Source organism: Mustela erminea, chromosome 5 (genome assembly GCF_009829155.1).
Source record: "Mustela erminea isolate mMusErm1 chromosome 5, mMusErm1.Pri, whole genome shotgun sequence".
NCBI lineage: Eukaryota > Metazoa > Chordata > Mammalia > Carnivora > Mustelidae > Mustela > Mustela erminea.
The window spans coordinates 761130-786254 of record NC_045618.1 but is presented as its reverse complement, the minus strand read 5'-3'; the positions used below and the strand labels follow the sequence as shown (position 1 = coordinate 786254).

At 59.5% G+C, this 25125-nt stretch overlaps 1 protein-coding gene and 1 long non-coding RNA gene across 5 annotated transcripts in view; one reads left to right on the top strand and one right to left on the bottom strand.

Annotated features, from left to right (window-relative positions):
- Nucleotides 1–10900, top strand: part of RASGRF1 (Ras protein specific guanine nucleotide releasing factor 1) — an 88422-nt gene extending 77522 nt beyond the window's left edge. For 2 of the 3 annotated variants that reach the window (XM_032341889.1, XM_032341892.1), the window contains 4 exons: nt 2920–2999; nt 7603–7720; nt 8112–8180; nt 9606–10900. In XM_032341889.1, the coding sequence (XP_032197780.1) occupies nt 2920–2999; nt 7603–7720; nt 8112–8180; nt 9606–9698 (360 nt within the window). In that variant the 3' untranslated portion in view covers nt 9699–10900. The remainder of the gene's footprint in view (nt 1–2919; nt 3000–7602; nt 7721–8111; nt 8181–9605) is intronic. The other variant, XM_032341890.1, reaches the window with a different exon arrangement.
- Nucleotides 10901–14195: 3295 nt separating this feature from the next.
- On the bottom strand, nt 14196–23062 carry LOC116590290. Of its 2 annotated transcripts, none has more exons than XR_004285522.1 (3): nt 23006–23062; nt 15355–15430; nt 14196–14884 (listed from the first exon to the last, which is right to left on the bottom strand). It is a non-coding gene; the product is annotated as an uncharacterized LOC116590290 (long non-coding RNA). The 2 variants fall into 2 exon arrangements; XR_004285523.1 differs by lacking the exon at nt 23006–23062 and adding an exon at nt 22519–22614.
- Between the last annotated feature and the right edge of the window lie 2063 nt (nt 23063–25125).

Below are 25125 nucleotides of genomic sequence, written 5' to 3'. Positions count from 1 at the left end.
CTCTGGGGGGCACAGGGTCTCCAAGGGGCCTGTCTCATCTGGGCGGCTCTAGATTTGCACACCGAGTGCCTCTCATGTTCTCTTTATTACCTGCCGCCGTATCCTCATGCCAACAGCAGGGCACGATCCTGTGCCCCCCAGGCAGCCATCAGGTCCTTCCGTTCCTCAAGCCTGGGGCTCTTGTCTCCCCAAACACAGACACGCCAGGGCCAGGACAAGAACAGGGGCTCCTGGAGAGCAGAGGCTGGAGCTCAGGAGCTCAGGCGTGTAGGCCCATCTGGCCATGCATGGCCCAGCGGCGCTGTGACCTCCTGTGGCAGGGGACCAAGCAGGCGGCTATCGGACCCCGGAGTCATCCAAGCTGGCTTGGCCTGTCAGGGTTCAGGCAGGGCTGTCGGTGGAGTCGGATGGCCCAGTCTGGTTCTGTGGCTCTCTTCTCCTGCCCTCAGACCAGCCCCGCTTTCCCTCCACACGGGGGGCTCCGAGCCTCTCTTGCCTCGTTTTCGAGCATCACCCTTGGTCTGGAGTTGGGAGGGAGCCACTTTGACCATCCCAGAGCCTTCTGTTCTCTTAGGGGAATGCAAATGGAAGGCAGTTAGAGGTCAAGGTGCATGGCCTGTCCTGCATTCTTGGATGCCATTCAGGACCTGGGTCCGAACATCACAGGTGCATCGGAAAGCGCATGCAGGCCTGCACACTCTGTGGCCAGCAGGCCCTGCTGGCTTCTCCCAGCCCTTCTGTGGGCCCCGTGCATCTACACAGCACCTGGCCAGCCCCAGCCAGGGACGGTCGCTGTCCCTCTGCCGGTGTCCCCTCGATGCTTGAGACCAGAAGGGCCTGAAACGCAGGCCCAGCAGCAGGCTTCTGTTGTCGGCTTGAAGGTGCTGACCCAAAGCCAGACAGCATTCTGCCCAAGCCCAGGCCAGCCCACACCAGAGCCAAGCAGCCAGGCTGAGGTGGGGACCTCTGGCTCGGTTCACCATCTTCTCCCATCCTCCGCCCCATCCTCATGAAAGCCCCCCCCCCAAGTGCAGTTGAGCATCGGATGTGTGTGTCCCCTCCGGAGGATGGTCACACTCTCGCAGGGATGGACGTCTCTTTGGCCAACGATAGATACCTTGGGCCTCCTTGGGAGGGAGCAGCCTTGGCCGTCCTGAAGCGTTCGGATGGTGGACAGGAAGGGATGACTTTCAGGGGGCACCGTGTTCATCTTTGTCCTCAACACCACGTCCAAGGCAGGCCCCTCGCTTGGCCTCTGGCTTTAGTGACCTAATCCAGGGGCCCCTCTTTTCTGCTCATAGGCAGAGATGCCCCAGATCCCAGGGCCCTGTGTCCCCTTGAGTTCCTGGCCCCGCCAGGAGGTGCAGGAGCTGCTTCAAGTCAGAACTCACTCTTTTAAGCAGTGACTTGGGAAATGTAGTGGGTCTCAGGCTGCAAAATCCTTCCTGGACAGAACAACACCCCGGAAAAACACAGATGTGGGAGGAATCAAAGTGCCCATGTCAGAGCCACAGATTGGCCCCAAGTGTATACCCCAAACCCCCAGAATATCCTCCCTGGGTTCTCACAACCACTGGCGGGGGATCCTTCCCCTGGAGCTCCGTGGCCCCCAGGGCCTCCGGAGCTCGATTTTGTGGGGCCCACAGTCCCAGGATATCTTACTGTTGTTGCCCTTAGGGAATACCCGGGCCTCCCCTCCCATTCTCCAGATGTGAGCGTGGACACCCAGCGCTCTGCGGGTGCTGTCTGGCCCATGGGCTCACTGAGGGGGTCACAGCACCCAGCCAGGCTCCCGTCCAGGACTCTCAGCCCCACATCTGGCCCCACACCTCAGGTCCTTCCTCCAGAGGCGAGTGGGGCAGTAGAAAATTCTGGAATTCAGGACACTGAGAGGCCAGAACGGAGGTGGCCTGGGCATCCGGGCTCCAGGACAGATAGGTGAGGGCAGCCATCCTGGGAGAAAGCGGAGACCTGTGCCCTTGGCTGCATGTGTCGCTTTCACCAGATCCAGAACACACTTCTGCTTTGAGCGGGGTTGGTGTAAACCGGTGATTGACTCTTCCCGTCAGTCTGAACGGGGTGCCCTGCCCACTGCGCCTCTAGGGGAGCACATATGGGTCTCTTCACCCATCAGAAGGAACATGCTGTCGTTTTCTGTGGGCAGATTGCTCAGAAAATTCTGGCCCAAAGCATATGGGTGCGGCCAGTGTGCCCTCGGCCACGGTCTGGACTGGGGGGACGGGAGCTGGAAAGAGGGCTCACTAGTCCACCGCCTGCCGTGTAAATGAGGGAGCTGGAGGCTGCCAAGGCACGGGCTCCCCAGCCCCACAGGGAAGGGAGTGCCAAGCCAGACCCAGGCCGGACATGCTTCAACCGATGCCGGTATCCGGCTGGACGAGCAGCGGACAGGACCCTCGACCGGCAGAGGGGAAGGGGGTCTTCCCCTGGAAGTCCTGTTTTTCTAGAGGATCAGCCCATCTGCCATTGACTTTCTTGATTCTTACACTGGCGTGGGGTCCTGAGAGCTACAGGTGAAGGGGAATCCCTTGTCCGCAGCCCTGGGCTTCCGTGCGCGAGAGAGGCTGTGCTCTGGAGGGGGGGATCCTTGCAGTGGCCGCGTCCAACCCCCACCCCCCAGGCTCAGGGTGCCCAGGGTTCCCGCCAGGTCCCCCACGCCCCACTTCTGTGTTCCTGAAGGGTACGTGGACACTGACGGATGCGTAGGACGTGGGTCTGTGTCTGAGTCTTCAGGAGGTGGGGGGTGAGCTTCCAGACTCCAGGGGTCCCCGGCAACGCCCCGTCCCATGACGGGCAGAGTGGCTGGGGTCCTGGAGCCCCAAGGGCAGCCCGTGGAGCTTGGGCTGGCCCGTGGGCCTCGGGGCATGTTGTGTGTTAGTAAATGCTTCTCATTCTTTCTAGACGAAAGCTTTGATTGATAAGCTCCAAAAGCTTGTGTCATCAGAGGGCAGATTTAAGAATCTGAGAGAAGCTCTGAAAAAGTAAGTGTGTGTCATTGTGTCGCCGTTACCGTCTAAATCGCAGAACCGCATGGCAGACACATTCACCGGCCACAGTGGCTGGAGCAGATCTGTCTGTCTGTCCGTCCATCTCCCCACAAGACCCCCAGGCAGCCCAGACTGTCAAGGGTGGGTCAGCTCTGGCCTCCGTAGTCTGCGGAGAAATCCCGGAGTCGTGGTGGCATTTCCTGGGAGAAAGAGAGAGGAGGGGGCCCTGGAAGGGGGTTGCTGTCCCCAGGAGCCACCAGCCGTGACCCCAGACGCCTCCAGGCCAACACGCCCCCTGGCCCCACCGTTCAGTATTTCTGACATCAGGATGTGCCCTGAAGTCAATGTGTTTGTTTCATGGGATTCCCAATACCTGCTGCTCACTGTTGGCAGAGCTCCCCCCAGCCGCCTACCGTTTGCAGAGCCTCCCCACCTCGGCCCTTAGACAGGATCGTCCTGCGTGGATGGCTGTCTCATGCCCGCAGGGTGTCAACCGCAGCCCCGGCCTCCGTCCACGAGATGGACATTCTGACCCGCAGAACTCCCGCGCTTATTGCCACTGTCCCTGCGGGGTGGTACCACCCCCCGGAGATCACCGCGGCACGGAGAGTCTCGGGTCCTGCTCCTCCAGATGCGGACATGGAGGCCCTGGGGCCATGGCACGGAGTGGCCTGCGAGGCCTGCACTCCGTGGTTTGCCCATGGCCGCTTCCAGGCGAACTCTCCCAGCACAGGAGAGCCCCAGCCCCTGGTGCCCACTTGGCCACACACTCCCGTGAGACAGGCTTACCGTCACCCCCATAGCTGTGCGCTTTGGGCCACCGGGCTGGCCTCACCCCTTCTTCCCTGAACACCGTGGAGAGACCCCGGGCCACCCCTAGGGTCCTGGCTACTTACAGAGCCCACGAGCGCTGTCCTGCCGTCATGCCAGATCGCATGGTCACTGCCCCCCAGCCTGGGGACGGAGCAAACCCTCCTCCCCGGCAGGTCCGCACACCAAGCTGCCAGCCCCAGCCCCCTCCCCACCGGTCCCCCCGGCCCTGGCCCGCCCCTCGCCAGCTCCGTGTGCCGTTGCTGTACTCACCTCCACGTCCTCATTCAGATGTCCCACCCACATGTGCCGTCTCTCTGGTGCCCCCGGGCTGTGCTTGTGGGGGTCGCCCCACTGTGCATTCCCTAGCCTGTCTGCCCGCCCGGGCACCCCTGCATCCACCTCCCTCCCATGGCTTCCTCGTCCGTCCGCCACCTCCATGTCTCCATGGCTCCTGTCCTGTCTCAGTGACCCTGTGCTGTCTTCCCTCGTCCACATGGGCCTGTGTCAGTGCCTGGCCCAGGTGCCTCTGCTCCCATCATGCAGGGCAGCGGGGACATGGGGTCCCCGGGCATCCTGGGGACTGACGCCTTCGTGCAAACCAGGTTCTTGTTTCATGGGTGCGGGGGCCAAGCACTGCAAGGGAAAGAGGTTGGGGAGACCCGGGGCAGAGGTGCCCTGCATGCCTTCTCTGGAGGCACTGTGGTTTCCCCATAGAGCTGTGCCGTGTGAAACCCTGGGGTCCGTCTCACCAGGCAGGGGGCAGTGGCGGCACGAGGAGCCGTGTGGAGCCTTACCGAGTCCGTCCCAGCCCGCAGCACTATTTAACGGATGGCCTTATTACTCTTACCAGCCAAGGCTTCACCCCTGCCTCCAACGCCTCTTTGCCTCACCCACCTTTTCATAACCTCCCTGGTGCACCCGCAGCACTTGCCCTGGGCACCTGTCAGTCCCCGCCCAGACACCCTGAGCACAGCTGCAGCCGCCCTGTTCGTTCCCCAAACCCACACCCTAGCGGGCCCCGTGAGGCTGTCCCCTCCTGTCAGCCCTCAGGGCCTCCCAAAGCTCCAGGCCGCAGCGTTTGGCTGAGATCTAAATTTGTCAGGAAAACTTTGTCCCCAGCCCTTTTGGGGGTCACTTCTGGTCTTAACCCAGCCTGCATTTGTCTTTCCACACATCGGCTGTAATTTGAACAGGCAGCCGTCCGTTAGAGGAGCCGGGGCTGGGCTTACTCTGTGGGCGGCTGCCCGTGCGCGGACAGGAACAGCCATGGGGGCACCAGGCGGCTAGGTGGCCCAGCCCTTCCCCAGACCCCCTTCACGGGGGTGGAAATCCATCTGTCTGCGGGCCTATGCAGCGTCCAAGGGCTCCAACATACCAAATACCTCTTCCCACTTTGATTTTCTGCCCGTGACCACCCAGCAAACCCTGGTCTCCTGCTAATGAGACAGAGCAGTTTGTGTCCAGGTGGCAAAAAACAGGACTGGACTCTGAGCCCCACCCCCACTCCTGCCCCACGGACTGCCCCCAAATCTGAGTACCTAATTCACTTGATCTGCATGCCGGAGGCTTGGACCCTGGCCCCAGGGGCTCGGGAACAAACAGCCCAGCCGGAATGGCCCTCACACCCTCCCTGGGGAGGAGCGGAGATCCTCAGCTGGAGGCAGCAGAGCGTGTGGGAGAGAGGCCCGGCCCCTGCCGGGGCAGGGCAGAGGAGGGAGAAGGGACAGGTGACCCCACAGTGGCAAGCCCACCAGGCAGACACATCTGACCTTCAGTTGCTGGTACCCTGTGGTCAGAGGAACCCCCGACCTTTTCCACTGGTCTGAGGCCTCCAGGAACACTGTGGCCACTTGCTTCCCCTCCCTACCCCCAACCCAGACAAGAGGTGCTTCCCGGCCTCGGATTACCAAGTTCCTGGGTCAAGTGTGGACCCAGCAGGGCGAGCTGGGAAGCCCCATCAGAGACTGCCGGCCCGCAAGCTGCCAGCCCCCGGCGGCCCCAGATTTCCTTCTCTATCTTTGAACTCTGTCCCTGTCCGCCCCCGAGCCTGGGCCTCAGGCTCACAGCGTGACAGGTGGGGTGTGGAAAGCCTGGCCTCGAACAGTCCCAGACCGTGTGTCCGATGGGACCCAGAGATGCCTGCCGGTGACCTGCTCGGGTCTGGGTTGTTTTTTTTTTTTTTTTTTTTTCGCAACCCACAGTAAAAACATACATACATATATGTTTAGAAATGTGTGTGCACATAACAGGAACAAAACTTCACAAAACAACGTATACTTTTGGTCCAGGCAATGAACTCAGATTTTTTTTTATTCTACTTCTGATTTTTTTTTCATTTAAAAAAAAAAATCTGATCAACACTTGCTAAATTATTTTCAATGCCCAAGAAAGAGTCAAGACCTACATCTCAAAAACCATTTGTCCTGTGCCCGCTCTCCGCATCTCCAAGGGCACGCCTCCCACCCACATTCACTGAGCGGGTTTCCCTCTAAGTAATTCCATTTTCCCCAAAATAAATGTGAAGAAGAAGGAAAGAGGTAGCAAGGCAGTAAATGGAAAATCACCCTACTGGTGGTGATACAAAGTTACTGCCAAAAATAGATACAATGTTGCTGAGCTCTGGCGGGATTGTGGTGTTTGCCCACACTCACCCTGAGACCAGCTGCTACTTGTTTAAAAAAGAAAGAAGTGGGGGAGGAAATGGACCATCTACGAAAGCGTACTACCCCAGATGAAAATCGGGTGTTTCTTACCGCAAGAATCAATGTGATTTGATAGTGTCCAGGCATCCCCTAAACTCAACTTCTGAGCTCCTAAAACTGCTTTCCCGACCCGCTCCACAGTGTGAGGGGAGCCCCAGGACCCAGACACCCGGCTGGCTGGGCTTCCACAACCAGCAGGCTCAGGGGAGGCTGGGTTTCTGTTCTTGCCCCACCTCCACCGTTCTGCCTGCCACCCCTGGTTCTAGAGGAACTAGAGCGATGGGTGTCATGTGGCCTCAAGGAGACCAAGGTCAGAGGGTCTAGGGAGGGGTCAGTTGTCCCTGCAGGTACATGCAGAGAGCCCCCGGCATCTGTGTGCTGAGCTGAGAGGCACCGTGGGACACAGTGAGGGTCCCCTGAGGGCATTCCCTGGGGCTCTGCCAGAAGATGGGGGCCCCAGGACCCACCCCAAAATCAGCCCCACCCGGGGGCACCACCATAGGGCCGCACCCAAAGCCATGGATCAGAGTGGTGTGGTCCACTACCCAAAAATGTCCCCCCAGAATCACCTGTCATGGACACTGTCCCCCAATCCCCTGCCCAGAAGCCACCTGCAGGAGGGTGACCTCAGAGGACCAGGGTTTCTTGCTCGGGTGCCCCAGGGCTTGGGCAGCAGGACATCCTGCAGGGCCTGATGTGGAGGCAGAGAAATCTCAAGGAGCAGAAGGACGCTGGGGGCTGGGTCCATGGCTGACGGAATGGGGTGACGGCTGCAGGGCTCTCGGGGAGGTGACCCCAGAGCAGGATCGGTTGGAGAGTTTCACTGGGGAGATGGGGAGGGGGCTCTTCCAGGACAGGGCAGAGAGGTAGGGGAGGCCGTTCTGGCTCAGGGAGGGAGGGGACTGTTGGTGGAGAGGCTCCAGGCCCCGCTGGGACCATATCACCCATCACCCCAGAGGACTGAGCCTCGCAGCCAGCTGACTCTATAGGCCTGAGAGTTCCTAGGATTCTCGGTGAAGAGAAACCACTTAGCCTCATGTTTCTAAATGAAAAACTTCTGTTTAATGCTGTTCGCTTTGAAGTTGTGACCCTCCCTGTGTCCCTTACCTGGGGATGTACCTCACCGACCTGGCCTTCATCGAAGAGGGGACGCCCAATTACACGGAGGACGGCCTGGTCAACTTCTCCAAGATGAGAATGGTGAGTTTCGCGGGACAGTCCAGGGGCCTCCGAGCCCAGACCCGAGTCCCGGACCACCAGGCCTGCTCCGTTGGGCATGTGCTCCCCGGAGAGCCAGGGGCTCCCCCCGAGGTGCAGGCCGCATCCGGCAGGCCCTCAGATGAGGCCGACAGGCTGAGGGGTAGGTGCCCGTGACAGGGTACATCCCACAAGCCAGAGGAGAAGCCCGAGGCTCGGGGGGGGGGAGGGAGGTGTCAGCGACCCAGCACGGTCACCCCGTGGGGGAAGGGCAGAGCTGGGACTAGAACCGTGGCTGTTGGTGCCCCTTCTGTGCTGTGAAGTGGAGGGGCTTGGGGGGGCGGGGGGCACGGAGACAGCAAACTGTCTTCTTAAACTGCCCACCTTCCCACAGATATCTCATATTATCCGAGAGATTCGCCAGTTTCAACAAACCGCGTATAAAATAGAGCACCAGGTGAAGGTAAGCGCCCGCCCGGCCTTCGGCGCTCACTCAGGGGCTCCGTCTGGACCATCCTCGTCGCTCCCGGGCTCCCCTGGGCTTCACGCCTCGCCTCTGGTACAGCTCTGGGCTGATTTGGGCCTCCCCACCCCCATTGATGATCCTGTCCAATACCCACCCCCACCCTCCAGGCAAGGGAGGCAGCGTTTACAACATCTTTGTGGAAAGGAATACGTCCCCTAGTCACACAGCTCACGGTTGGGAAGGACAGGCATTGAAAAGTCCCCCGCGGGGGCAGCGGGATCCCCATCTCTGGGCAAAAGTGATCAGAGCCGAGACTTTTCCCTGTGACGTCACAGCCTAGCATATGCTCCAAGCCTCCCTTCCTTCCTTGACAGCATATCTCTGAGAGCGTTCTGTCGGACAGCGGCAGAGAGACCTGTCTACACAGCTCTCCGCCGTGACGGACGCGTGGGTCGGTCCGCCTTGGCCGGAACCGCCAGGCTGAGAGGGAGCACACGCAGGTCCCGGCAGGACGGCGCTGCCCCTGCGGGCAAGACTGGCTCCAGGGGGCAGGGGGGTACCTGCCGGGGGGTGGCTGCAGCAGGCGGGCCTGAACCATGCGAGCCCAGGCTCCTGGAAGGATCCGGAACCTGGTCCTAAGGACTGTGGGAAGCCAGGAAACAAGCTTATGGAACTAGTCGAATTTGCACGTGGAGCCCGAGCTTCCCTGCCCCGGGGAGGTCTGGGCTCTGGTCGCTCGGGCAGCTCTGACTGTAGGAGCCCAGCCGCTCGTGCGGGGAGGGAGGAGGGAAGAGACGTGGGCCTCCGACTGTGCACAAGGAGGCTTTGCCCCAGAGTGAGCCGCGCGAGGCCAGACAGGGAGGCCCGGCCCTCACACAGCGCGTTTCCACTTTCCTCTCTCGGGGTGAACGCGGCATGGTGCTTTGTCAGCCGGTGTTCAGACCTGTCTGCAACATGTGAACCCCCAGACACCCACTATTAGATTCTACACTTGACATGGCCAATTTTTTTTTTCAAAATTGGGGCGCCGAAAACTGTGGCACCTGGGTGGCTCCGTTGGTAAAGCGTCTGCCTCAGCTCAGGTCATGATCCCAGGGTCCTGGGTTCAAGCCCCACGTCGGGCTCCCCACTTTGCATGGAGTCTGTTTCTCTCTCTACCTCTCCCTCCCCCTGTTCATGTTTTCCTCTCTCAAATAAATATATGGAATCTTAAAAAAAAATTTTAAAGCCCCAAGTGTCTGCCAGGGCAACGGCAGTCAAGGGTCATGCTGACCGCTGTGACTTTGCCTTACCATCAGGACGCTGTCAAACGACACCACCGAGACACCGGTGTAAGGCCCATGAGCCGGCCGGCCGCCCCTTGGAGGACCTGCTTCCCGGGGTCCTGCGGCCGCTTCTCCTTCTGTGTCTTCCTCCCCTCAGGTGACCCAGTACCTGCTGGACCGGTCCTTCGTGATGGATGAGGACAGCCTGTACGAGTCGTCCCTGCGCATGGAGCCGAAGCTGCCCACCTGAGGCCACGGCCGCGCCACGGACACGCGCTGCAGGCCACGGGCGCGCCACGGACACGCGCTGTGTGCCGCTGTACATAGTCGCCTGGTTCCTGGACTTTCCTCTTTAGTATGTGCTTCTCCAAGAACACCAGTCCGTTCTCCTTCTTAGATTCCCGTAGACCGGAATAGGCGTCTCGGCTCCGTTTCCGACGTCGGCCCTCCCCGCGTCCCGCAGCGCCTGGCTCCTTCCGGCGACGGCGTCCGAGTCTTCCCGGCCCCTCGGTCTCTCGGAAGGGGGCACAGACTGCGTGCGGACGCGAGCCCGGGCGCCACCCTGCTTCCGGCCCCGCCCCGGGCCGCCGCGCCCCCCGCCCCCCGCCCCGGGCGCCCTCCCAGCATGTTTCATGTCGTTGTTCTAACTGGGGGGTGGGGGGAGGCGGGAGGGCCGCACCCTGAAGTCCAGTCGTTCACAGATCTTCCCGCTGACGGTGATGCCAATTTCCAAAGCAGCTTTTTCAGCCGAAATCCCAGGGGTCCGAGCTCCCCCGTGTCCCAGTCACCCGGACAGAGGGGCGTCCTCGGCACCGAGAACCACGCCCCGCGACACCAGCGCCGCCACCTCGTGCCGGCACCGCGCGCTCCTCGCTCTAGGACTCTCAGCAGGTAGCATGAGTAGCGTCTCTGTGACCCCGGCCGAGGCCCCGACACGTCCCCGGGGACACGGAGTCACCACACGAGGTCGCGCCCGCCGGCGCAGACCGCGGCCCAGCCTCCGCGGCAAGTCGGGGACACAGAACACGTCGCTCCTCCTCTCTTAGCTGCCTAACGGTCTCTACAAGCTTACGTTGAGATGCCCTGAGTCCGTCTGCTTCGTGAAGCTCGTACACCGTAGAGCCAGGGGGCCGGTAACCGAGTGTTCTCCTCGCGCCCCCCGTGGTCCTGAGCGCCCTCCCGCGGGTGCGGTGCCATCATGCTCACTCTGTAAACGCCACCACCAACTTCCTGCACCGCACAGCGGGGAGAACACGGGCTCACCCGAGCGGCAGGCGGGCTCACGACGACAGACAGTTTTGCTGTAAGCAATACCTAGTGGTGTGAGAATTCTATTTCAAGTCCTACAATATTTCAACTTACGGCTTGTTTGGAAAAAAAAAAAGATATTTCCATTTTTGTAAAAATATATGTTTCCTGATTACCTCTTGCTAATAAATCTCTTCTATCTCAGGGTGAACAGTGTGTTTTGATGGGTTCATTCATTCACTCACAGGGTATCTGAGGAGCCCCCTGCTCCTTACCAGACCCCTGGTGGGGGCCGGAGATCTGGACAAGGACACGGACCTGCCCTTGGGGACTCGCAGTCTGATGAGGGAGATCGTTTCCGTGATCTGCTGTCCCTGGGACAAATCACCCCAACGTGTGAACAGCTTGGGACAGTTTCTGCGAGCTTTCTGAGTCCTGGGGGTTGAGGACGGGGCTCTCCTGAGGTCACGGCCACAGCAGCTTGGGTTACCCAAAGGCTCAACTGGGCGGGGCGTCCAGGAGTGGACGCTGGCTGGGGCTGAGCTGGGGCTGTCCACCCAGCATCCTCACCCGGCCTCTCCCTGCGGCTTGGGCTCCCCGGGGCAGTCACTGGGTCCCAAAAGCCACCTTCCAAGAGACTTGGGCAAAAGCTACAAGGCTGCTTACAAGCTGCCCTCAGACTTCCCGAAACATCCCAGGGACCCGGCATGTCGCCAAGGCCAGCTGGGTCACAGGGGGAAGGGGACCAAGCTCTCCTCCTAATGGGAAGAGGAGCAAAAGGTCGGCATCATCTTTTGGTCCGTGAAGACAGACGGCTTCAGTGTCTGTCAGATGGGGCCGGGAGGGCCTTGGGGACCCCGAGGAGGAGAGGGCACATGGTGGGGGGTTGGAGAAAGCAGCACAGGGTTACGAGGAGGTGGGATAGGCGAGGGTGACTTCCCAGGCAGTGCCGGTGGGAGGGTGCCCCAGGCCCCAAGACCCGCAGAAGCGCAGAAGCATGAGAGAGTGTGCTTGCTCCAGAACGGCAAGCGTGAGCGTGCAATACAGGGGTAGAGGTGAGATGCGGACGTCGGGCCACAGGAAGCCCTGGGAATGAGAATTCTCAGAGGGGAGGACAGCTCCTGGCTGGGGCCAGCGGAGCCCATGGGGTGCGGCCATGGCCCAGCTACCACCCAAAGGAGGGCGAGCCAGAATGGGCCAAGGAAGAGGGGTCTGAGCCCCAGGAGAGCAGCTGGGAGCACCCCCGACTGTCTCCCACGGGGGTTGGGGCCAGCACGCTGCCCTCCGTTATAGGCACGAAGCCCGGAGTCAGGCAAGACCCACTTGCGGACCCTCCCAGGGCCGCCTTCCCTGGGACCCGTAGCCCGCGGGCGCCCCTGCCCTTCCCGCCTCGGCCCCGCACTCTTTATCCCACTTCTGCAGTGACCCGAGGAGGACAGCTCCACGGGGACCCGGCTCCTGTGGCTGCCCGCCGCACCACTCACCTGCCGGTGAGCCCAGCCAAGTCCCTCAACCTCTCTGAGCCTCGATGTCTTTCTCTGAAGAGGGGGGTGAGAATACTTCCTCCTAGAACAGGACGAACGCGCGCACACGGGGAGTGCGCTTAGCACGGGATGCATCGCTCACTGGGGGAAGAGCGAGCCCCTCCTGGGCCCACAGGAGGATGGCTGGGAAACGGACCTCTTTAAATCCGCGCCGGCAGCCGTTACTCCTTCTGCCGTCAGAGGCCGCACTGGGCTCCATGGGCCTTGTCCACAGGGGCGTCCCTGAGGTCCAGGCTGCTGCCTTCCTCTGTGTCCTGCAAAGAAAGGCAAAAGCACAACTGGGGTGTCCTCGGCCTCCGGGCTTCAGACAGGGACCTTACCCTCCTCCCGCTGAGAGCAGACCCTGAGACGGCGGCTGCTCTGGACCGGGGCTCGGAGTGGGTCCGTCCCTGCGGGGAAGGCGGCTTGCTGCAGGAGTACTGCCCCCAGGGATGTCACTGTGGGTCCCGGGCGTGGGTCGAGAGGAGGGCAGCAGCTCTCATGGCACGGTGCTCTGCTCCCCACAGTTACCCGGATCGCCCCATGCACTGCCAGACTGCCCAGGTTCAATCCCCCCCCACACCCGGTCCCTCACCAGCCGCAGGACTTGGGCAGGTTATATAGCGCTCTGTGCCTTGGTTTCCCCTTCTGTAAAACGGGTCAACGCTACCGTCTGCCTGGCAGTGTTGCTGGGAAGACTCGGCGAGATGGCGAGCACAAGGCCAGCCCGTGCCCCACAGCCCCAGCCGTTGGCCCTTCCTGAAATAGTCACAGAACGCTCGGACTCCGCGAGCTTGGGGAGGAGCCATGCAGCGGCGTCCCCAGCCCCCACCAGGCGCATGTTCTGCTGGGCGGGGGCAGTGGACAAGTCCTGGAAATGCCCAGGGCACGGTGGTAAGCGCCATGAGGACGGTTAGGCAGGGGGTGGTGAGGAGGCAGAGATGCCTGACCTGACCTGGATGACACAAGGGGTGACATCGTGGTTCCAGCCGCCACTTGTCACCACTCCCATGAAGGCAGTCACTGGGGCAGTCGGGCACTGGGCAGCGCTCAGAGCAGTTTCGGGGCAGAACTAAAGAACGGCCAGAGGAACACCTCCCCCACCAGGTGTCAGATTTAAGGGGCTGCCAAAAACGTCTGCAGGAAAGGTAATATTCGAATGCTTTTAAAACGTCAAAAGCAACGTGAACATCTGTGATTGACAGCATGTGGGCGTCTGCAATGCAGACCAGGTCAGTGTCACGGATCCCTCCAGCGGCCCCGGGCTCCCAAGGGCTGGGAGCGGCAGCCCCGAGGGCGGCGGGGGCGGCAGCCTGAAGAGACCGGCTGTCATCACAGGACACCACGGTGCCACCCAGACCCACGCACCCTCCAGGCATTCATCACAACTCCTCAAGCGCATACCTGGGGAGCAGCCCCCCACCCTATCCCCGACCTCCTGGAGCTCCTGACCCCGCTGGGACAGGACGCCCACAGCCGATAACCCGCAGGTCTCCAGCGACAGCCTCGCCTTCCTGCTTCAGACCCTGCGGCTGACCACCTGGAAGCCGGCACCCTGGGGGTCACCCACTGCCACCTGGAACTCAACTGGACCAAACCGACCTCAGCAGCTTCCCGCCCCACCCCGGCCTCCTCAGCACCCCACCCGTTTTGCAAGCCGGAAACCCAGAGGTCACCCCTGACTCCCACTTACACAGGGTTACAGTCCCGTCCTGGTTAACCTCCTAATTACCTTCCAGGCGGTGGGAGCTCGTCCCCTTCCCTGCCAGCCTCCTGGGCCAGCGTTCTCCAACCACGGGACCCCCCATGCTCTTCAAAACTGCTGAGAACTCTGGGGCACCTCAGGGGCTCAGTCTGTGAAGCGTCTGCCTTCAGCTCAGGTCCTGATCTCAGCGTCCCGGGATTGAGCCCCACATCGGGCTCTCTGCTCGGCGGGGAGCCTGCTTCCCCCTCTGTCTGCTGCTCCTCCACTTGTGTTCTCCCCCGCTCTCTCGCAAATAAATAAATACCTTATTTTTAAAAACTCCTTTGAGAATGTCCCCCCAAAACCCACGTAAGTTGTTTCTATCAGGCGCTATAATTTTAGTTACTGATTAGTGCATTCAAGACTAAAACTTCAGGGAAGTCTTTCAACATGATTTGTTAAATCCCTTTAAAAATACCAACACCACAGCCATCCCACGCCCGGCGGGAGCGCAGAGAGCAGTAAGCAGGTTCTCGAAGATAAACCACACCCGCGTTCCCAGCAGCCGGCAGGAGTCGGCGGCCGCGTGCCCGTCGGTGGATGTACACACGCGTGCTCTACGTGCAAGACAGCCTCGAAAGGCAAGCGTGGCCGGGGCGCTGGGGTGGGGTCCCCGATGGACCAGGTCAGCCACGCGCCGCTGGCAGCATCAAAGGCAGGGAGACGGCGGGGGTGAGACAGGACAGGCGTTCGTTTCGCGGAGCCAGGCCCGGGAAGCCCGCGGACCAGCGCCTCAAAGACCGTCCCCCAAGGGTGGAAAACAGCTCCAGGCCTACAGGAGGAGGACGTGGGCAGGTAGGCGGTGAAGGTCAGGTCCGTCACTGTCTCGGGGTCAGTCACGGGGTCTCACGGGCCTAGGGCCGTCCTGGCTGCTCGAGGGTGCGGTTTCTGTTCCCACCACAGGATGCTCTGGTCTTTTTCCTGAGTTAAGAGATAAGCCGGAAAGAGGAACATAACCGGCAAATACAGACCAAGCTCAGAATGGAGGCGGCTGAGGTCCTCGCTCAGAAGGACCCCGGACACCTGCTGCAACAGGGTTGCCCGTGAGATGAGCCGGTCACAGAAGAAGGACAGATGCTGTTGGATGCCTCTCATGAGGCACCGGGGTCCCAGGCTCACAGAGACAGAGAGTCCATGGTGGGGCCGGGGGGGCCAGGGGCTGGGGGCTGGGGGCCTGCTGTGTGGTGGGGACAGAGCCTCGGCTTCCCAGGGTGAGGAGAGTCCAGGGGTCGGGGACGGTGGCACTCGGTCTGCATGTGTTTCCTACCGCTGGGCTCCCGGGGGTCAGGACGGTAAGGTCGGTGTTGTGTGTGTTTTACCGCAATCTGTAGGATTCCACTAAATAACAAGAAACCGTGATGGATTTACACGTTAAAGCAGAAACAACGCACCCAAAAGACAGTCACTCATCTGTAGGACTTGACCCAGTTTCCTCCCTTCCCCAGAACGTCACCTTCTGTTTTTGCCCTGAAACAACAGAAATGTGTTTGCCCACAGTTACGGGGACATCAAGTCCCACCCAAAGTCTCGGTGTCTGTCCGCAGGGTCGCTGTGCCCCGGGGGCTCGGGGGACGGTCCGCTCTCGCCCGCCGGCGGCTGCCCGCACCCTCTCGCCTCGGCCCCGTGCTGCCCCGTGTTCACGGCTGCGGCTCAGACACACGGACCAGGTGCCTCCCTCGGCGCCCCTCTCAGAGGAGTTCGGCTAAGTGAGCTCCGGCCGCTGGGCCGAGCCAGACCGTCTCCCGAAACCAAGACCCTTAGCTGAAGCCCATCTACAAAGAACCTCTTCCCGACAAAGACCATACGCCCTCGCTCACACGTGGAGTTGAAGACAAGAGACACACGACCATACGGGCGGGGGGGAAGAGGAGAGAGGGAGGCAAACCAAGAGACGGCGAACTGCAGAGAACCGCTGACGGATGGTGGAGGGAGGCGGTGGGGGATGGGCGGGGGGGGGATGGGCGTCCACGAGGGCACCTGCTGTCACGGGCCCTGGGCTTTGCAGGCAGGTGACGAACCACTGAGTTCCGCTCCAGAAACCAGCACTGCACGGTACGTCCACCAAGGAAGATGCAAACCAAACTTCATTTATTTATTTACTTGAAAAGATTTGCATTTGGTCGTTTGAGAGAGAGAGAGCGTGAGCAGGGGAGGGGGCGAGACAGGTTCTCTGCTGAGCGGGGAGCCCAACCCGGGGCTCGATCCCCGGATCCCCGGGATCGGGACCTGAGCCGAAGGCGGACGCTTGCTCCGCAGAGCCCCCAGGCATCCTAAATAAAGACTTAAAGAAAAACAAACACAAAGGAATTTCCCTGCAAGTGACACTGACAGGCTCTAGGGACCAGGGCCTGGTATCTTTTGGGGACTCTCATCCCGCACCCCTCCATTTCTGTCTCTAACTTCCGGAACAATCAAGTGGCTTTGATGGGACAGTCCTCTTCGTAAATGGAGACACGATTCAGCGGGATCACATTTTATGAGCTCCAGGCCGAGCAAAGGTCGGAACTACGTTGTGTAAAGTAGATGGTTCCTTGGTGCTCAGGGGTTCGCGTCACCGAGCGCGTCTGTTTTGCTAACCCAGGGGCGTCATGATAGCCTAAATCACACGATTCCACTACGTGGAACTTGGAGTTGAAGCTGCGACATCGCTGAGACACGAGCCTGATCTTCGCATCCTCATCACCGTTTCTGTCAGACGACAGGACACTCGGGAAGGTTTAACAGAAGCTCACATTTTCAACCAGCTCAACGGACCACAAGCGACAGACAGAGCCGGTTCTGACCCCCGCTTTGCCACTGGCCGGCTGCGTCCCCGTGGGGGACAGACCCGGGGGCTCTGGGACCCACAGCTTACCCCACCCTGGAGTTCCCAAGAGGGCCAGGGTGAGCGTGGACCAGCGCGGAATGGGCGCCTGTGAGCGGGCAGTGGGTTTTCAATCTGACGACTCCACAAGCCCACACATGCGACACGTACACAGGTAGCCCGGCACGAAGCACCAACCCGAGGGGTGTGAGCCCCGCTTCCTTCTGTCCCTGACTCTGTGTCCTGAAAATCACCCCAACTGCGTCCTGGGATTTGACGCCTGAGGCCCCTCGGGGTCAGGGAAGAGGCACGAGCCAGACTGTGATGGAAACCTTGGCAGAGAGCGGGCCCTCCGTTGGGCACCTGCTGGTCAGCAGAGCTCTGTGCCGTGTTCAGGGCGTGCAGGCTGGCCGGGGGGCAGGGGAAGGTGTCATCGAACTGCACCGGGGACAGACTGCACGTGGACGACCAGGCTTCCCTCAAGGGGAACGGACCACCTGTGGGGTGAGGGTCTGGGGACACGGCTTCCTCACCACTCTCTCCCATGGGCTCGCCATCTAGTCCCTAGACAAGAACGTCACCCGTGAACAGGCTGAAAGTTCCAGACCAGCAGGACGGGGGGCCTCTGTGGGATGAACACGCCGCCGGTCCCTGGTCCAGAGAAACGGGTGCCAGCCCTAAACCGCACGTCCTTCCCTGCCACTGACTTCCTGGCTCTCCCTCCTGCCACAGCCCCCATCCTGCTGGAGAGTGGGGACACGTGCCCCACGCAGGAGTCTCCGCAGAAACCCTAAATCTTCACATTTGCTCAGTTGACTTCTGTGTTTCAACAGATGTAAAAACCCTGTGTTTTAATGAAAAAAAAATCACTGGATTTAAAAGAAAAATTCAGTGAGAGGAAAAATGGCATCCTACGTGTTTGCAATTCTCTTTCATGTCTGGCTGAAACAGAAACATCGCTTTTCCGTATCTGCCTCTGCATTCAATCTGCCGCATGTGATGTGGACGCCGGGGGGACCCTTGCAGTGCAGGCATGAGACGTCACAGTGGAAAGGCACACGGGATGTTAGTGCTACCGATGTGGGAACAGAGGCAGAAGGAAAATGATGAAATCTGCTGCCTACCTACAGCCCATCGACAAGTCCTTGAAACGGGCAGAGTGACATTCCTCTAGGGACTCAGCTGCCTCGATGTTGACACTTGGCTGAGGGCCACAGGCAAGCCTAGCTCCACCCCTGGGATCCCGTAAGTCTCCGTGAACACAGAAGTTTCCTTTGGAAACTTCCTTTATGTCTACCCCTCCCCGATACATGTTGGCAATCATCCCTCAAGCATATGACCCCCGATACGCATCTGAAGGGTCTCATGACTTTTTTGGGGTTTTTTTGTTTTGTTTTTTAAGATTTTATTTACTTATTTGATCACAAGAGATCACAAGCGGGCAGAGAGGCAGGCAGAGGGGGTTGGGGGGGGAGCAGGCTCCCCGCTGAGCAGAGAGCCCGATGCCGGGCTCGATTCCAGGACCCTGAGATCATGACCCGAGCTGAAAGCAGAGGCTTTAACCCACTGAGCCCCTCAGGCGCCCCATGACTGAGTTTTTACTGAACAGTAATATACGACCTTTTCCCAACAACAGCTAGCCCCTCAAGGCCCTGGAAACCTTGCTTCCAAAATCCCTTAGAGACCTACGCTCTCTCTAACCCCAACTTGAAAGTACGTAACACCCAGTCCTTTCTGCCCCCGGGTCCTGCCCCTGTGCTTTATTTTTTTATTTTTTTATTTTTTTTTTTTTGCCCCTGTGCTTTCATAAAACCACCTTTTTGCACCAAAGACATCTCAAGAATTCTTTCTCGGCCGTGGGCTTGGAACCCTAAGGTTCTTTCCTACAGCATCACTAGGAAGACTGTTTCTGCTCCCATCACCCACTTGTTGGTACGTCCCTGTCCTTCCCCCAGACCTGGGAGCTGCGCAAGGCTGAACACAGTCATCGCTACCCCCCAGCGCCCGGCCCAGTGGAGCAGCTGGAGGAGTGAACTAGACGTGTGCCACTCAGAATGGGGCCCCCAGGCCGGCAGCTTCGGTACTGCCAGGGACTCGGTCACAAACGCAGGATCCCGGGCCCTCCCCTAGGCCTCCTGGCTCAGAATCTACATTTTAACAACAGCCCCGGGATGTGTGTGTACCCCCAGCTGATCTGTCTCAGGGCACTGGACCAGAGAGTAACACCGAAGCCTCGCCAAGCAAATGTCCTTCCTGCCCCAGCTACGACCTGTTACCCCCGTTCCCACACGTGCCCCCCAGGACCGCACAGCCGGCTGGCATCAGTCACAGTTCCCGCATCGGGAACACGGATCCTGCTCCAAAGAAGACGGACAGCAGCCAACAGGCACGTGAGAACACGTTTGACAACATTAGTCACAAAGAAAATGCAAACATCACAGACACAACGAGACTGCGCTTCGCACTACGGAGACGGTCCAGAAATCCCGGGGCCCCGCAAGAGAAAGGGGGTCCCGTGCCCTCTGCCAGGCACTGAGAGGGGACGCAGCCTCCAGGGGAAACAGTCCAGCAGACGCTCAGGGAGTTAACACAGGGTTCCCACGGGATCTGGGGGCGCCCCAGCCAGGGGTCTCCCCCCGACGTTCACAGCAGCTGCGTCCATAGCCACCAGAAGGCAGAAACAGCCCGAGTGTCCACCAGCAGAGGAATGAGCACACAAGATGGGGTCCACCCATACTGCAACTGTTACTCAGCCTCAAACAGGAAATAGGGCGCCCAGCGGGCTCAGGTGGCAGAGTGAGGGGCTCTGGGTTTCAGCTCAGGGCAGGATCTCAGGGTGGTGAGGTCGAGGCCCATGTCGGACTCCCGGCTCAGTGGGGAGCCTGCTTCTCCTTCTCCCTCTGCACCATCCCCCGCACCACTTGCGAACGCGCTCTCTCTCTCTCTCTCTCTCTCTCTGGAGAATCAAATTAAACATAGGGATACATGCTATAATTTGGATGAACTTCAAAAACATGAAACTAAGAAGACACAAAACGTCCCCTGGTATACGATTCCCTTTATGTAAAGTGTCCAGAACAGGCAAATCCCCAGAGACGGGGAGCAGCTCAGTGGCCACGGGGCAGGAATGAGCAGTGGTTCCCTCACCGGGACGAGGACGTTCTGAAGCCAGACGGAGCCGGGGTTGCGCAACGCCGTGAACGGGCCAAGTGCCCCTGAACTACACACCTCAAATGCTTCATTTCATTTTATTTGAATTTTGGCTCAAAAAAATGAGAGTGAGACAGGGCACCTGCCCGGCTCGGTCGGGAGAGCAGCTGGCTCTCGGGGTCACGAGTTCAAGCCCCACGCTGGGCGTGCAGCCTATTAACAAATAGAGAGAGCGAGACCGAATGCCCGAGTCCGTCGGGAAGGCCCCCAGCTGCGATCGGAATGCTTCAGGCCGGTTAGCGGCGGGCCGCCGAGGGGACACGGAGCCGGGGGTCGTGGGCTCCCTGGGTGGAGGCCGGAAGACACCAGAGAGGGGGTCTAGTCAGAGAGCTTCTCGGGGGAAGTATCTCCAACGGGACCTTCCAGGGGAGGGAACGCAAGGGGTCTGGCTGGGGGGGGGGGGGTGTCAGAGGAGGAAGGGTCCGAGTGATGGCTGGAGGGCCCCGGGGACCGGGCAGGTGCTGGGGGGGGGTACCGGGGGTCACCCGGACGCAACAAGCAGGGCCGCCGTCTCGCCCCGCGGGTCCCCTCCCTCGGCAGCCCCGCGTGTGCCCTCGCGCACCTGCAAGCCCACGCTTCCTGTGCAGTCGTGGCCCACACTCGAGCCAAGTGACTCATGCCAGAAGCAGGCAAGGCTGCCTCTCGCTGCCGGGAAGGGAGGGCAGGAATGTTCTGCTCACACGGCCAGGGCCCGGCCGACCCGTGGGTCCTCTTCTGGGCCTGCGGCCTCTGCCAGGCCCACCTGCCGCTTCCTCTCCCTCTGTCCACTGAGCCTCAAGCCCAACCACAAACCCATACGCCCATTCTCATTCCTCCTGTGGGGACTGCAAGCCCCCAGGGGGTGAGCCCAGCACCTCCAGCCTCCCTCATCTGGGACCAACAGCCCTTTCAGTGTCACCTTTAATGCCCCAGCCTGTCACCACCAGACTCAGGATAATGATGTCAGCTCTAGCTGCTGTGGCTGCATTTACGTTGTGCTTGCTGTATGCCGGGCCCTGAGCTCAGGCTCTAGGACCTGGCATTTTTACCACAGAGGGCAAGATACAGCAAACCTGACTTTCAAAATCTTTAAGCACCAGTACAGCATGGGCACTGACCCCTCGGACCAACAGCCTCGGGGACAAGCTGCCCGAAAATCAACCAGCTCTGCAAGATGCTCTCCAGAACAGTAAGGGAGAAAGCAGAACCGTGTGTGGTGCAGACTATTAATTCGGGGGTCCTGGAAAAGAATACTTCTGTACAGGAGGAAGGACAACACAGGAGCACAGAGAGGGAGCTGGGGGTTGTGCCTGACAAGGAGCTCACCTATGGTGTGCAGTGGTGGAGACATTACAAACAGAATAGGGACGTATCACAGGAGGTCTTAAGTGATAGGCAAAGGAGTGTACACAGTGAGAGTATGTGGACAAGAGACTGAAGGAGGCTCTGTAGGAGAAACGGCTGGAGGCAGACACACTCCGGGCTCCAGCTGCTGAGCTCCTGCCTCCCCCAGATGCAAGAGGAAAGCCAACCGAGCAGAGGGAAGCTCTCACTGCACATAAGTGTCGGAGATTGTAGAAAAGTCCAGAAACTGCTGCTCCCTCCCAGGGCAGGACTAGGGTGAACAAAGTGAGACATACCCCTTGGGTGCAAAACGGAAGGGAGTGCCAAAAAAAACAGAGTAGTCAAGATAAATTATACTTGAGTGCAATATTTTTAAAAATAAAAAATTAATGCAGAAAATCTATGACAAATGAAGTATCACTAATAACTAAAACAACGAAGAGATCTAACCCTTCCTTCCACAGCGTAACCCACTGCTTCACCCCTGTCCTGGCCTTGATGAGACGCGGCTTCTGGAGTTTTCTGCAAGCCTGCACACTTCTCCTGGCTGTGGCTGCGGCATCTCCGGGGCCTAGCCAAGAGTGCGCGCTGACGTCTCAGCACAGAAACAGTGACTTCTCTTACAGTCAGAGGACATTTCCTGGACCCATAGCACAGGAAATAACCAAGAGGACTAAGCAGAGTGTCTCCTGATGGAGAATGGAACAAGCAAGAGGTCTGAGCTCCTGGTGAATCTCCTGATGTGGACGTACACTCCTCCTATATCCGTTACCTTTCCCACTCAACAGGCCTTTGGGTCACTCACCTGTATATCTACCCATCCATCCATCCAACCACCATCCATCCACCATCAACCGTCCAACCACCCACCCCTTCCTTACCATCCAGCCATGCATCCTTCCATCCATCCGTCCATCCAAATGTCCATCCATCCATGCATCTTTCCGTCCAGCCAGCCAGCCAGCCGTGCATCCGTCCATCCGTCCGTCCATCCGTCCATCCGTCCATCTTCCTTCCTTCCATCCAGGCATCCATGAATCCTTTCATCCAGCCAGCAGTGGCCCCTTCTACCCACTCAGCCGTCATACACGTACCTCTACAGTCACCCACCCAAGCACTCAGCCAACCAGCCCTCTGTCTTTCTACTGCAGAAAATCAGCACATGGCTGTGGGGGAAGCTCCAGCACTGCCAGCGCACCTCCTGAACTCCACGCCTCACCTTCTTTATCTGGGAAGTGGGTACATGTACATCCGACAAACGTCACGGGGTTGCCGTGAGCGTGGGACAACAGGACCCGTGTCAGCGGCAGCTGTGGGATCATATTGTTAACACAGTTTCTACTCTTACAAGATGCCAGAGGCGGGGCACAGAGATTTATCTGGCGAGGGCCCCGCATATCTGCTAAGAGGTTGACTCGGACAGATGATCTGGAAAACCAGTTAAACCTGTAGCTAACAGCTGGGGATGAGCAGCAGATTCGAGCTAAAGAAAAGGGATAAACAGAGGTGGGGCCAGCAGGCAGCAATCCCAGGAACAGGAGGTGGGAGGCTTGAGGCAGCAGGTGGTCACCCCAGAATGGGGAAGTTGTGGTTTGGTTGGGCTCCTGGCCCTGCTGGCGCCTGCGGGGAGTGCAGACCTGGACGGACAGGAAAGCAGGCCTGGGGTTCTCTGTCGCCCACCTGCCCCCGCGGGGCCCGATGCCTACCTCTGAGGAGCAGGACTCTGGATTCAGCTGGCCAGCAGTTCAAACCACAGCTCTGTCTGTTGCCTACGTGCCTCAGTCATTTCATCTGTAGAATGGGGACACATAGTGAGCACCGAGAAAAGTCTGCTCACCTCAAGCAGCTGGCACTGGGTCTGCCACGTCCACGAAGGCAGTAATGACTCCTGAGTGCGGAGGGTACAAGCTGCTCCCCTTCTCCTAGCCTCCCAGGCCCCAGAAGTGCGAAAACGTCCCAGCCTCCTCACCTGTCACCCGCGGCGTTGGTGTCGCCCTGCTGCGCACCAATTACCTCAACCTTAGGGGCTTAACACGACACGAATACACAACCTCACAGCTCAGACGGTCAGAAGTCCTCGAGGCTTCGGCGGGCTCCTCCACTCCCGCCTCACATGGCCAGGTTCATGGGGTCAGCCACACTGTCCTCCTTCGGGGGGTTGTGGGAACGAGTCGGCTCCCCAGCTGACTCAGGTTGGTGACAGAGGTGTCGGCAGGTGGGACTGAGGTCCCGTCTTCCCCGCAGGCCACAGGCCGTTCTGTTTCCGGAGGGCCGCCCATGTGCCTTGGCCCTTGACCCCTTCGAAGCCAGCGATGGCAGGCAAAGCCCTTCTCGGGATTCAGGCTCCTGGCCCTCCTCTGGCTCATCTCGCTGACTCTCCCGCCTTCCTCTTTGGCTTTGAAGGACCCACGTGACGGAACTGGAGGCCTCCGACCACCCAAGACCACCAGTTAAAGCCAGCTGACTCAAAACCTAATTTCCCTTGCAAAGTCCCTTCCCGGCAGTGCCCAGACTGTGCCGAATTGATAGCCCAGGACAGAACCTTCCGGCTTCCGCCCACCACCCCGGCCCAGTAGGGCTGTGTCTCCAGCGCCAGTCTTCAGCCTCACCTCTGTGGGAGCACAGAGCACCAGAACTATGGAGAAGCCCTCACACGCGTGGGCACAAGACTGAGCCCAGGTTTCGGGTACGTCACTGCTGTGGTGCGAACCACAGCTTAGGTCCCACAGCAAATCTGCAGTAGGGCGAGAGCCGAATGCGAGTCTCCAGCTGACCAAGCCAGTGCCCACCACACCGCAGCTTAGACCCTCTGGAGTGACCCACACAAGAGGGTCATGGGGGACCCAGCACAGGGGCAAGCCTGGGGTCAGAGACTATGCTCTCTCTGCAAAGACAGCCTCTGAGCATGGACTGCTGGTTCTCCAGCGGGGTCAGTGCCCAAGGGCTGCACAGAGAGATCACCCAGAGGCCCTTTAAGTGGGCATTCCTGGGCCCTATCCTCCAGTCAGATCCCAGGAGAGAGCCTGGAGAACCTGCTCCCCAGGGGCCTCAGAGGCAGGGCAGGAAAGAAAACCTCTGTTGGAGGGTGGGGGGAGGGGCGGAGAATGGAGACAGGACAAGTGGCCCCAAGGGCTCCAACCACCTCACCAAAATGCCTCTGGCTGCAGAAAAGCAGAAAGATCACACCTGGCTCAGCCCGTCTGCACACTTACTAGGGAAGTTAAGCTTATTGGAAGATATTGGGGTTCAGAGCCCATGGCCAAGAAAGAATTCTTGAGACGTCTTTGGTACGAAAAGCAGGTTTTGTGAAAGCGCAGGGGCAGGACCTGTGGGCAGAAAGAGCTGCGTGGGGTCTTGAGGAATGGCCTATTATACACTTCCAATTTGGGAGGGGTTAGGGACCATGTATGTCACTAAGGATTTTGGAAGCAAGGTTTCCAGGACCTTCGGGGAGGCCAGCTATTGTCAGAAAAGGTCATTTATTACTGTCTAGTGAAAGCCCAGTCATGGGACCCTGCAGATGTGTATCAGGGCCATATGCTTAAGGGATGATTGGTAACATATATCTTGGAGGGTTGAGATAAAGGAAGTTTCGAATAGAATCTCTCTGTTTAAAGGAGACTCACAGGCCCCTGTGGGGTCGTGATAATGTTAAGCTAAGATTGCCTTTTGCCCTTAGCAGAGTGTCTATGTGAGGCCGCGGGCTCCCAGAGGGCGCCCCCTGCTTGTTTCCAGCATCAGTTACCATGGCCTCTGGAGCCTCAGTTTCCTCATCTGCAAAATGGGAGTGGGGGTGAGGGGTCAGCCACCTGCGCTCTGCTGGGTG